Source organism: Sander lucioperca, chromosome 2, assembly GCF_008315115.2.
Source record: "Sander lucioperca isolate FBNREF2018 chromosome 2, SLUC_FBN_1.2, whole genome shotgun sequence".
Lineage (NCBI taxonomy): Eukaryota > Metazoa > Chordata > Actinopteri > Perciformes > Percidae > Sander > Sander lucioperca.
The window spans coordinates 23,859,255-23,871,986 of NC_050174.1; the positions used below are offsets into that span (position 1 = coordinate 23,859,255).

General features: G+C 40.4%; 2 protein-coding genes and 1 non-coding gene across 4 annotated transcripts; 2 read left to right on the top strand and 1 right to left on the bottom strand.

Annotated features, from left to right (window-relative positions):
• Window positions 1-1,371: 1,371 nt before the first annotated feature.
• LOC116050697 (vegetative cell wall protein gp1-like) lies at window positions 1,372-3,857 on the top strand. 2 transcript variants are annotated; one of them, XM_035995226.1, is made up of 3 exons: window positions 1,372-2,074; window positions 2,785-2,890; window positions 2,985-3,857. In XM_035995226.1, exons 1-3 carry the CDS (start codon window positions 1,995-1,997, stop codon window positions 3,609-3,611), a joined length of 813 nt encoding a protein of 270 aa, XP_035851119.1. In that variant the 5' UTR covers window positions 1,372-1,994; the 3' UTR covers window positions 3,612-3,857. The 2 variants fall into 2 exon arrangements, with proteins under 2 accessions (XP_035851119.1, XP_035851112.1); XM_035995219.1 differs by having other exon boundaries at window positions 2,808-2,890.
• A 3,116-nt stretch (window positions 3,858-6,973) lies between these two features.
• Window positions 6,974-11,765, bottom strand: rchy1 (ring finger and CHY zinc finger domain containing 1). The gene is made up of 9 exons (XM_031300610.2): window positions 11,593-11,765; window positions 10,401-10,520; window positions 10,143-10,258; window positions 9,662-9,740; window positions 9,504-9,548; window positions 9,335-9,393; window positions 8,911-8,940; window positions 7,578-7,698; window positions 6,974-7,365 (listed from the first exon to the last, which is right to left on the bottom strand). The coding sequence occupies exons 1-9, from the start codon at window positions 11,728-11,730 to the stop codon at window positions 7,120-7,122; spliced, it is 954 nt and encodes a 317-aa protein (XP_031156470.2). The 5' UTR covers window positions 11,731-11,765; the 3' UTR covers window positions 6,974-7,119.
• A 727-nt stretch (window positions 11,766-12,492) lies between these two features.
• Window positions 12,493-12,563, top strand: trnag-ccc. The gene has a single exon. It is a non-coding gene; the product is annotated as a tRNA-Gly (tRNA).
• Window positions 12,564-12,732: the final 169 nt, after the last annotated feature.

A 12,732-nucleotide genomic window follows, 5' to 3' on the forward strand; every position in this document is an offset into this window, starting at 1 on the left:
TACCAGAGCCGCATATTTTACATAAGAGCAAACTACTACATAAACACAGAACACAGACACGATTTTACAGGCAAAACGCAATACAGTTGCTGCTTCCTAAAACAGGAAGGAAAGCTGGCAAAAAAATGGCCGACGCTGTAAATGCGTAAATTACAACGCTTATCAATATCACTTCCCCATCAGTCAGGCACAAGATCTGACCATAATTACACTTGTGCTTTCCATAAACTGTCGTTGCTTTAGCCTATTATTTCAGTTGCAACCCTGGCACTGGTAAGCGATCGTGAGAGCAAATAAAAAATATAAAAACATAAATCCGATGTGTCGCATTGGTAACACATGGCTCAAGAAGCCGACAACTAGCCTATAAGTAATTCCCTCCGCTCATAATCTACATCTTTCATAAAAATACCCCATCAGGGAATGTTAACGGGGTTGTCGCTCTCTAAATGTTTGAACTTTTCTGAGCTCACCTCTCTCTCACGGAGCTCCACCGGATCTTCTAAGAACGGTGACGCCGTTATCAATCGAGTATTGATTGGTCAGTAGGTGGTGCTTTTACACCGGTTGATCTCTAATCTCCAACATAACCTGCTCCAGAGCAGGTTAGGTGTTCAGCATAAATTACCACGGCGATTTAACCCGGTAACAGGTGATCCACCGTCGTGATACACAAAACCCTGGGTTGAACCTGAAGTTACCTCGTTAACGCCAAATCTTGCTTCGTAGTACAGGCCTCTGCTATTGTAGCTGAAATCTTGAATTACTACAGCTAACGCCAAAGTGCTGTGGCTGGAATGTAATTAAGTACATTTTTATCAAGCACCAAATTAGTTTGGAGTATTGCCACTTTTTTCTACTTAATACTTCTACTTTACTAGATTTCAGAGGGAAATGCTACACTTCATGTGCCACATTTGACAGCTTGTTACTTTGTTGATTAGTGTGGCTTGTTAGGCCTATAGATGAAACAAAGTAGTTAAAAGCTCCACCTCAAGGCAACCACAATATTAAAATGCTGCTTACATGTTGCAACACTAATCCCATGAACAGAGTAAGTACTTTGAAATACATATTGCTGGTGGTATTAGTAATTTTACCCAATGTTCTGCATGCCTTATGTCCACAAATTGCACATTTATCATTATTATTATGGAGCTATGTAATAATATAATAATAATAATAATAAACTGAATTTGTATAGCGCTTTTCATGGACTCAAAGTCGCTTAGTGGGATGAGATGAAGGAAAGAAACTTGCTTTCCTTCAAGGGTACAGAGAACACAAACAAGAACACGAGGCAATAGTAGTAGGCGGAGAAGCGGCGAACAAACAACGCCAGCGTCCTCTCCGTTTAACGTGCAGTAGAGTCTAAGCCGCTATAATTGAAACACCTGCGTTGGTGTGAAGCCTTAAGTCCACTGCTTTGTTGCTCACATTCTTGACCTTGTGATGTGGTGAAGAACTGTCTTTCTTGGCTGTTGCTGTAATTGTAAATTATGAGAATAAATGTAGATATGGGGGCATGTAACTGCTGCTGTGATTTCAGTAGGATATGTTTTAGTGGAAGTCCATATTTGTTTCTATTTCATATTTAACTTTGCTGGAAGAAATATTATGAATTAGTGTATACTTTGGCAGGATATTGAAGGAAAAAAAAAATATATCTCCCACCCCAAATAATGTAGCCTTTGTTGCAGTCATTGTAATGAGTAGCATTGACATTACCAAGAAATTCTGACATGTATTTAAAGTCTAAACCGGATTCTTCCCATTGTTTACACCAAAACCACAAAACACATGTTTGTGTACATATTCTTTTATTATCCTCTAAGAATTTTAACACTCTCTAATTTAGCTGTGTCTGGGGTGTTTAATGGTTTAGTTAGAATTGTTAGTGAGGCAGGGTTGAAGTTGAATAATGCTAACGACATGAATCAGATGATGAATTATTGGTTTATTGTACCCACACATATCAACAGCCATATAAAAACATGTGCAATGCAAGAAGAAATGATCATATCTGCTGTGTCCCTACTGTGTGCAGGGATAAGAGGATACTCAACATATCAAGGTAGGACTTGAAGCAGGAGTGCTATATTATCCAAAATACTACAGCTGAAATAATCTACCATGTACTATTTCAAGTGTGTTGATATTTCTTTGTAGCTCATACCAAAGTTCTAGAATATTGTAAGAGATGTCTTCATTTATTTAAAATGTGCTTTAGTTTGAAATATGTTGGACATCGCTCTTCAAATAAAAACAACATTTCAATTGAGCTGAGTGGTGGAATTCAAATCCCTACTTAAAATTCTGGTTTTATCTATATAAAGTATTGGGTGTTATACAGACATTTCTGTCTATAATTTAGTTTTTAATGTCAATCAACGTGTTTAAAATGTTCAAAAAAAAGAATAAAGCAGATTGCAAAAGTAGAATCCTGAAAAAGTGGATTTTTTTGAAAATTGTTGAAAAAAGTAGATTTGCATTGAAATGGTGTTGACATATTCTTACCCACCTGGCAGATTTTCTTTTTTTTTTTTATTAAATAAAAAAAAGAAATAATACAAATTTCGACTCAATTCCAGACTAAAATGACTTTTCTCACTGAACAATGCATCATGTTTTAAGAGGTGATCATATGTTTTGTATTAAGAATAATCTGCAAAATAACTAGTAACTGGAGCGGTCAGGTGAAGGTAGTGAAGATAAAAGTACATTTCCCTCTTAAATGCAGTGGAATAGATGAAAAACGTACATTCCACCAATTTACCAATATAGTGCTTACGGCTTGTTTGTTTCAGCGAATAAAGAAGAGACAGCAATGGCAATTCTGAGGACTACACTTTGTGCTTTCCTCATGGTGACTCTGGCGTTGACCAAACCAGTGAGTAGCTCTGCCATTCTGCTACTAGCACTATAAAGCAATCTAAAAGGTCTTTGTAGGAACATGTTAAGATCATTCCTTATTATGAAAACAGATCTGCATGAGTGAGGGTGAGGATTCATCCAAGTCATCAGACTCCAGTGAGACAAATTCATCAGAGGAGACTGCCGCCCATGTCGAGCCTTCACAGGAACCCGTGCAGCCGATGTCTACAGAGGCAGACGTGCCTACTGCTACGGAGGGTGCTGCTGTCCTACTTCCCTCTGCAGAAGCAGGGCCTTCTCCAGCCACCCTGGAGACTTCGGCCCCGCCATACCCTGAGGACCCACAAACCTCCACTGATGCAGATGCTTCGCAACTCATTCCAGATGACCCTTCCCAAACTGCTCTGGGCGTAGACATTTCTCAGGACATGCCAAATTCGGATCCTGCACAGGACTCAATTAACGCCGACACTGTGCACGGCCTGCCAGATCCAGAGGTCTCACTAGTTGTTAGTGGCACAAACCAACCACCATTCACCGCCACCACATACCAAAGATTCCCCCAGGGTGCCACTCCACCCTCTCCTCCAAACGTCATCAACCCAACACCTCCGCCATTCTCCGCAGGTCCGCCCCTGACAATCCCCGTCGATTCCACCCTGACTAGTGCTCCTGTCTGTTTCACGTTCCAGTTTTCCACCCCCGAGCCGAAACCCCCTAGAGGAGACAGCATTTGATCCTACCAGACACAGCTATCCATTTCACTTTTACAGTCCTACTTCAAGTTGCTGGTTCTGTCCATGTTATTGCTGTACATATAGGTCATGCTGTGTTGATACTTTTTCATTTGTCGCTGCTTGGTAAAAACCTTATCTCTATATTCAGTCAAAAATAAAATAGTCATTTTCATTTCTTTTCATAAATTAAATTCAATTTTATTTATAGTATCAAATCATAAGAGTTATCTCAAGACACTTTACAGATAGAGTAGGTCTAGACCACACGCTATCATTTACAAAGACCCTAATAATATCCCACGAGCAAGCATTTGGTGCCGAGGAAAAAATTCCTTTTAGGCAGAAACCTCGGACGGACCCTGGCTCTTTGTTTCTAAATTGGACTGTGTGTCCGTTTTAACAATTATTTCAACACTGAAGAGGCAATTTCATATGACATTATCAAGGTATTTAGCTAAATATGTTTTTGAATTATCTTTTTTTTTTGTCCATTTCCTGAAAAGCAACAGTTTTGGACATAAAAGGTTTTCGCCCAGCTGCGACACATTGTATTATCAAGTCGAAAATATCCCGACCACACTGGTATTTTACCGTCACTCAACACGTCCTTCATCTGTTCTAATGTTGTTATTATGGTGCTAGTGTACATGACTGCTTTACAAATACAATGGAAATGTAACACCTTAAAATGTATTCATATGGAGCAGCTGAAAATGTCATGTGATAAAATGTTCTGATCTCTTAATTCAATGATTGGTTCAGAAGACGACACAATTGTTAACAGTAGTTTAGTAAAATGTTTATTGGGAGTTTGTATTAGTTTCATTGTTAAGGTAACCAAACTTTATCTCTGCAAGTAACACAGACACAAAAAGCAAATGGTACCACAATCAAGGCCCTTGTGTTACAGCAGCCACACCAGAAATTACAGTACTGTCTACTCAATATGTGCACGTGTTGCAATTGTATTTAAGTCACATTAGATTATTAAAACGAATAAGCAAGACTGCACATATTTTCAATGCTACAGACAGTACTGACATCTTCTTAGCTAGTTTTAGAAACTGAGCAGGTTAAAGGCCCAATCAGCAATTTTTTAACCATCTAAATTAAAAAGGTACAGTCACATGCATACGTGTTGGACTTTGCCAATGAAAAATACATATTTCTAAAATGCCCCAGCTCTTATCATGACTCGAGAGTTTTTACAAACATAACTGATATAAAACAAATGACATGACAGATAAAAAAGAAAAAAAACATTCTTTAGGAGTGACAGCAGGTTTCAATCCTGTTTTGAATATTGCTCATGGAGCTATCCTTTTGTTTATATTTGAACTGCAGCTTGTGACTTTTAACAAGAATTTGATAGGCAATATGACAGTGGGTTTAAGAATTTCCCTTTTAGCGTTGATTATTAATAGAACATTCAAGGGTGGGGTCCACACTCTATAATTAAAATATGGACTAAGAAGTCACATCTAGAAAGGTGCCATCTGTTTATTCTTTGACTGACAGGGCATCTATGCACTGCCAAGTGCAAGGGGATAGTCCACACATGCACCTTTTTGGAATTTAGCCCTATTTATGCCTCTTTCTAGGCATTTGTAGGACTCATTTGAAATGCCCTGCTGTGTGTGGGTTCCTGAATCTTTCTGAATCCTATGCACGTGGTTTGCACATTGCCCTGCGCCATGCTGCCTCAGTTAACGTGCAAACTTACCATTTACACGTTGACTTCTGCCTGAGGCTAGTTTTAATTTCTATTAGTGTCTGACACTTTTACAAAACTGGTGCAGGGTTATTTGCACGGCCAGATACAGCACTGCATACATGACAAGCTGACACACCTTTATTAACACAATGTCTTATGGCATTCTTCCATTACATGGTACCTGCTCGACTCGTCTCTCGACTCTACTCGCCTCGACGCACTGTGCGTCCGTTTTCCATTACAGGTTTTAGTACCGCCTCAGCGTGGCTGGTCGTCATAGCGGCACTGCAGTAAACTGCCGTGACCTAACGCGACACACACACAGAACGTCGAAGGTGTGTTGTTGCTGCCAGAAGACAAATTTAGTTTCAAATTAAGCTGGAGGCAGCAAAAAAAAAAACACAGCTGGCTAAACTATTTAAAAATGGCAGATTTGTTCAGGACACCCCCGTCTGTCGCTTTCACGTCACCTTTTGGTATCGGCTCAGCTCGCTTGGAACCTCGACTGAGGTGGTACTAAAAAAAGTACCTGTTAGCAGGTACCAGGTACTTTTTTTTCGTAATGGAAAACCAAAAAAGGTGAGTAGAGTCGAGGCGAGCAGGTACCATGTAATGGAAAAGCGCCATTACTGAGAGCCTTTAAATAGTAGCACCTATGGCACAGTCCCCGAACTTAACAGAAAACAATCACAATTGGTCTGATACTGTACAACTTCCAACACCAGTAGTAGTTGTCCTGCCACACAGAGGCTCAGTGGTTGGACTGTCACCTCCCCATCGAGACCTTCCTGGGTGGTCGGATGGACTACGACTCCATATACCTCTTTCACACCAACGACTGGGTTATCTGACCCGTGTTCAACCCTTCTTTTGTCACTTCAAACAAAAGTTGATCCCCGGTCGCGACAATTCAGACACAACCTGGGTCACAACCCGGGAGCAATGCAAACCAAATTACCCCAGGTGTTGGATATGGGCATGGGGTTTAGACTTATTATGCAGTTAACAGCTAACATTGTCACATACTGTACTCCAGCACCAGCTGTACACCACCAGAACGAGTGTGTTGTAGCTACTTGAATTCCTCGTTGCACAGTGTGAACTGGCTTTTGCAGCCGAGTCGATCAACGCAAATTAATTAACCCTTTCAAACACAAAGTCAATTGTCAATACAATGAAAGGCTTTTTTTAATCGCCTTCAGGTTTGAATGTGTGTTAAGCTCGATTTATACTTCTGCGTAAAATCTACGGCGTTGCTACGGACGTGGAGACACGAACCTACGCCGGACCCTACGCCGTAGCCTGACGCGCACCTCTCGGAAAGCACAGGGGAGACACTTTGTTTCTCTCACTATGAATCTAGAGTCAATACTTGCTCCGATAGCCGTCACTTTCTCACTTTCTCTCTCGCTCTATCACCCACTCCCGACACACACACACACACACACACACACATGCCAGCTCGACGCACACACACCAACGCACAAGTATAAACATCGGGCCACTTACGTAGGCTACGGCGAAAGCTCTGTGTGGAGCCTCCGCAGAACCATAAATCAAGCAAGTCCTGTGAAAGCCTGAAACCCTTCATCTCACCCAGTGTATGCTGGGACAGGTTCCCTGGCCCTGAAGAGGATAAGCAGGTACAGAAAATAGATGGATTTTTTTTTGGTATTTTGTACAATCTGGGAATATTGGCTCAGTCTACCGTTACACTCAATGTAAGTTAGTACAGTAAGTGCACCAGTCAAATGTTTAAAGCACAAATGTCCCCCAGTGTGGTTGGCTGCAATCTTAATGTGGCGTGGGTGACTGAGGTGGATCTTGCTGCTCTGGCTCTGTGTCTGTTTCTGCCTCGTTCTCAGCGTCCTGCTCTGGCTGCTGCTGTTGTTCAGGCTGCTGTTGTTCAGGCTGCTGTCGCTCAGGCTGCTGGATCAGTCCTCCGTCCTGTGCTGTGTTGTACGAGCCACAGCCGCTGCACTTCATCCCCAGCACGTGGAAAGGCACCATGCAATGGGCTTGGCAGTCATTACATATAATCTGTAGTAAGAAAAAAAACAAAGTAATGGATTGAATATAAAGATAGACCCCACAGTCACCGAAGCCCATCTTTATTCAACTGTACAAATTGGAATGAATTAAACGCAAAAATTGGGCATGTCTAAAAATTGAGATTCTGATCAATCAGTAATTCAACCCTTCTTTTACCTAAACTATTACTTGTGCAGGTTATCGTATTATTGAGGTCTTACTTTGACAGTAGCACCCTGGTATTCAGTGGGCATCGGTGACTGGGCAATCTCATTGTCGATTTGATCCCATTGGTCCTCCATGTTCCAGGCAGAGTGCATACACAGGGGGCAGCGATACGCTCTAAACCAAATGAAGAAAATGTACATTTAGTGGAAGAGCTCACTCTGCTGTACGTTTGTATGCACTGTAGTAACGTATACATGCAGCAGGTCAGTGATCAGATGTATCACCTAACCCAGACCTGATTTAGGAACCATGGCTGACTTATTTTAAAGGGATGCTTTGCCGATTTTAAACTAGCTCTGTGTCATCTTTGTGTGGGCGGTGTGTTTAGATGAATGGTGTTTGTCCAGCGCATGGAGCTAAAATCAGCTAAATTTCTCTTTAACTGATAGGGACAGAATACGCTGCTTCCTAGGGCTGGGTATCGTTCAAAAATATTCGATACCAGTACCGATACAAATACCGTGACTTCGATACCGGTTCCTAAACGATACTTTTTTCGATACCAATTTTATAAAACAAAAAGAAATTACAACATTTCACATTACGGCACAAATCTATTTATTTATTTTCAGCTTCTACTAAGTGAGCCCAGTCTATTTGCGTAACGTAGAGATTTTCCTGGGTGTCTCTACGACGTGTAACATTAGACAGCCAATCACAATCATTATTAGATCTTGGTAGAAGCATGCTGCATGCTTATTGGCTCACTGACGCTGATGAGATTTACTCCTTAGGTATTGAAATTGGGCATTTTTCGATACTCAATACTTCAGAGGCAATTTGGTCGGTGACAAAAACGTATTGAATTCGGAACCCAGCCCTACTGCTTCCTGACTTTTGTTTGTGTGTGTGTGTGTGTGTGTTGGAGCCGACTGACAGCGCAGTCAGAGGACGATAGCAGTTAGAGGACGATAGCAGTCAGAGGACGATAGCAGTCAGAGGACGATAGCAGTCAGAGGACGATAGTAGACAGAGCGGAGCTTTTCCTCACAGTGCCAGTGTGTCTGAATTTAACAAATAGTCAAATGTTCAGTGGTGGAAACCAACTTAGTGTTTGTGTCAGTTTCAGTCAGACTTTGGAAGGAACATTTTAAATAAGAGGACGCATCACTCCGTGTAATAGCATCTCTTTTGATTCAATGCTCAGCTGCTACTTTCCCTGTCTACAATCTTTTTGCATCAAAACTCACTGACTGATGCAATCAAATGAAATGTATTGAAATGTTTTTGCAAAACAAACAAATAAATAACCCATTAACCTGGAACCAGACCGTATTTTACTCATATACTATACAATTAACAGGAAAACGGACTGATTAGACATACCCTGTTCTGACCATGTCATCGAAGCAGGTCCTGCAGAGAATGTGAACAAACACGTTAATTGTTACATTTATGTCATCTTGAACTATAATTACTAAATAAATATAACCTATATTTAAGGATAATGTAGGGCTTTAACATATAACATTGTGATGTATTAGTCTACATCATGGACAATATTTTAAGACCTTTTCAATTCCCTTCATCTTTGTAATTATGTCATATTTCTATTTTTGTTTTACAGATACTATTTCTTTTAAACATGGCATATAGAGTAAACAATCTGTATGGAAATCTTTTAGGCCAATGTCCTACATTCATGTATTTTTCCTGCAGTGTAATAAAAATTGGGATATATACAAACAGCAAAATATGCACAAGTCAATCCCACTGACCAACACTGAGCTACTAGTCTTTAGAGTCATACTTGTGTAAAAGATGGCCGCATGGAAGAACGTGAGCTCCAATTCTGGATGTGTGAATATCCTGTACATGCAAAAGAAAAATCACGTTAAATTGTAGAGAAAATAATAGATTGCATAAAAAGCCAACAACCCTAGCAATACTGTCCCCTAATGTAATATTGGATTTATTACCTCCATACACACTGGGCAGTTCTGCCTCGAAACATTTTCAACACACTGAAACATAAAAGACAATCGTAAATGACAGCATTGTGGACGCTCATTTGCTCATCAAACAGAATACCCCTATGATGTATGCGGGTCAGAAACAGATGCAGGCTAATAATCACCTTGTGGTTTCCCCGCAGATCCTGGGCTAAACACAGATTGCACTTTTCACAATGGAAATACTTCCCCCTGGGCCCAATCCTGTAGGGGTCAAAACACAGTGTCACTGATGACAATCACCTCATGTATGGATATGTGTAACATAACAAGTGTTAACAGCAGCATGGTGGACATAAGAACCCACTGCATTTTTTTCTGTAGTGTTAGACAATTTAGAAACACTAAACTCTAATACTAGGTTGATAAAACAAACATTGCAACATTGTAATTTTAAAAACTTGAATTACTGTTGCAAAACAAAAAGGGCCCATTTTGTGTGAAACTTTAAGAAGGTATTCACCTTGAGACATTTATGCTTTTATTTTGAAATATCCATATCATTGTTAGTGTCTTCTACTAAGGCTATAATTATGAAAAGATTTGTAAAAAAAAAAGCTGTGTGACGTGTATTTAAAAATATATATAAATTCTACTATTGCTCACCTGCATATTCCACAGGGCTGACAGTGGTACTGCTTCTTATCCTTGTCAAACAAGTGGCAAATGTCACAGTAATACTCCCCAAACTGCACATGACACTGCTGGCAAGTCTGCTGCGCCTAAAAGAGTGATATCTGTACTTAACCACTACATACACAAACGCAACAGAAATACCAAAAGGGAAACAATTGCCAGTTAAGATCACTGAGTGGTCCTGCTACAGCTGAACATTGGAGTTGAAACATATCAGCTCTCAGTTACCTTCTGCACTGTTTGACACTCAGAGCACTGCACCTCTCGGACTTTGAATCGATCCATCTGGTGGTTCTCCTCTGCATCATGGCACAGCCGACACACATACAGTTTACCACAGCAGGGTGCCTGCAGCATATAGACACGTGATTACACACAGGTATTAGTAGGTATTAACAAATTAAACAAGTTTTCTTACAACACAAGGTTTATTTTCAACTGACTGTCATATTGGACTGGTCCAACATGAATAAATAAATAAGGACCATGTCTACAGAACAGGACATGTTTTACTGGTTGGACAGTATAAAATATATAAAGAGAAGAGGACACAACTTTTCTTTCGCGTCTCTGATTCGTTCCATTTGTTGTCGCTATCAATTTCTTCACTTACACTGTCACTTTGTCGAAATATGCACACACATGGTACGCTCCATAGGGTTTGTCACATAGTAGACCCGTGTGCTGATGTGCACTAACATGTGCAAGTGGCACGGTAACTGGCCACTGGAACATGATCATTATAGTGTTTCGAGCTCTAAATCAAACACAACTAAGCCACACAGCCAACGGACGGGACGCAGCGCTCCACAAAATAAACTAAATATTGCATACTTATTGCGACACTTTCGATATATTGCAATAACGATATTGAGTCGATATATCTTGCACCCCTAGCTAGTAATATTGCGCAACGTCATATTGCGATAACGATATATCTTGCACCCCTAACAGGTATGTCAACCATAGTCATATCACAGTTTATGCTTACACTTAAGGGTAGCATCAACAATACATTGAATATGGCTGTACCAAAACTGGAAGTTTATAGAAATGTAAAATGAAAGCCTCATTTCCCTTTGTGTGGGCATGAATGTAGTAAATTAAATAACCAATAACTGAGTAATGACATACTCACTAAACTCTTACGCCCTCGCCATTCCCCTAATGTTTTGCAGCTAACATATAAGAAACGTATAGGACACTAACGTTAACTAATATGTCGTAACGACACCCGGCTAGCGTTTAACGTTAAGTAACGTAACGTTAAAGTTATCTAGCTAGGTTAGCTGCTAACAGAGCTATACAGTAGCACTACTCGTTATAGCAGTCACACTGAGGCATATTCAACACCAATAGGCCTCCATCATGCATTTATGGCAAATATATGTATACAGCACATTTCAAGAAGTTAACTCACTTTCAATAAGCAGCTGCGCACATAATGCTCACAACCGGCAGGGGAAGCCATGTCTCTTCCAAAATTGGCTCTTCTTCTAGTGCGATGACGAGGTCGCCCTCTTTTCTTTTTCTCCTCCTTTTTGACGGCGTAGACCATAGGGTAGACGCAGCATCACTGCCCTCCTCCGTTTGAGAATCATAGGTGGTCCAATAGCCTGTATGCTATATGCCACATTTGCTAAAACCGTTAGCAAATTATATTATTTGTGTTAGTTATGTACAGGGCTCAAAATGAGCACCAGAACAGCCAGAAGTACTGGTAAAATATTCAAATGTCTGGTATATTACCTCCACTCTCCAGCCAAAAAACTATTGTTAAACTACTGAGTGGCTATCAATTTGAACATTCACTAGCCAGGCTGATGGACAAAAAAGTTAATTTTGTGCCCTGTTTATGTATTGAAAATAAATTGCTGAAGCAAGGCGATGTGGCAGAATGTCAGTGGCTCCATTCCTCTCTTCCTCTGTTCAATTTTGGGATTTAGAAATCAGATAATTTTCACGTTCAGGTGAATCCATAGAAATATGGGTGAACCATAGGTGAAACTGGAATCATCAACATTTATGGAAGACTATTTAATTTCTTGCCCTGTGACTGTTTATTGTTTTACCTACCTGCACAGGGACTACGGGCGGGAAATAGCAATTGTAGGCCTACTACCTGGTACAATGCATCTCTCCTTGTTCTCATACAAAGTTAATGTTCAATTGTGCATTGTCCCTATTTAAATTAAAATTACATTACTGTTTAATATACCGCAGTATTAGATGTTTGCCACTACTTTTGTACTCATCCTTTACCGTCCCTTCACATAGATTGATTTATAAATATCATGCACCATCACCATTTCACAGGACGGCGCCGCTGGTGTAGTGGTATCATGCAAGATTCCCATTCTTGCGACCCGGGTTCGATTCCCGGGCGGCGCACGTATTTTGCTTAGGTAATCAAAATACATTAAAATATTTCCATGTCGCACAAGTAGCAAGCTAGTTGATGAACTGTAGCTAATAACGATGAAGTTCTAATAAACTGCTTTGCAGGTAACGTTCTGTAACTTGCTGGGTTACATGCATTTCCCAGATGTTTCCAGTTGCA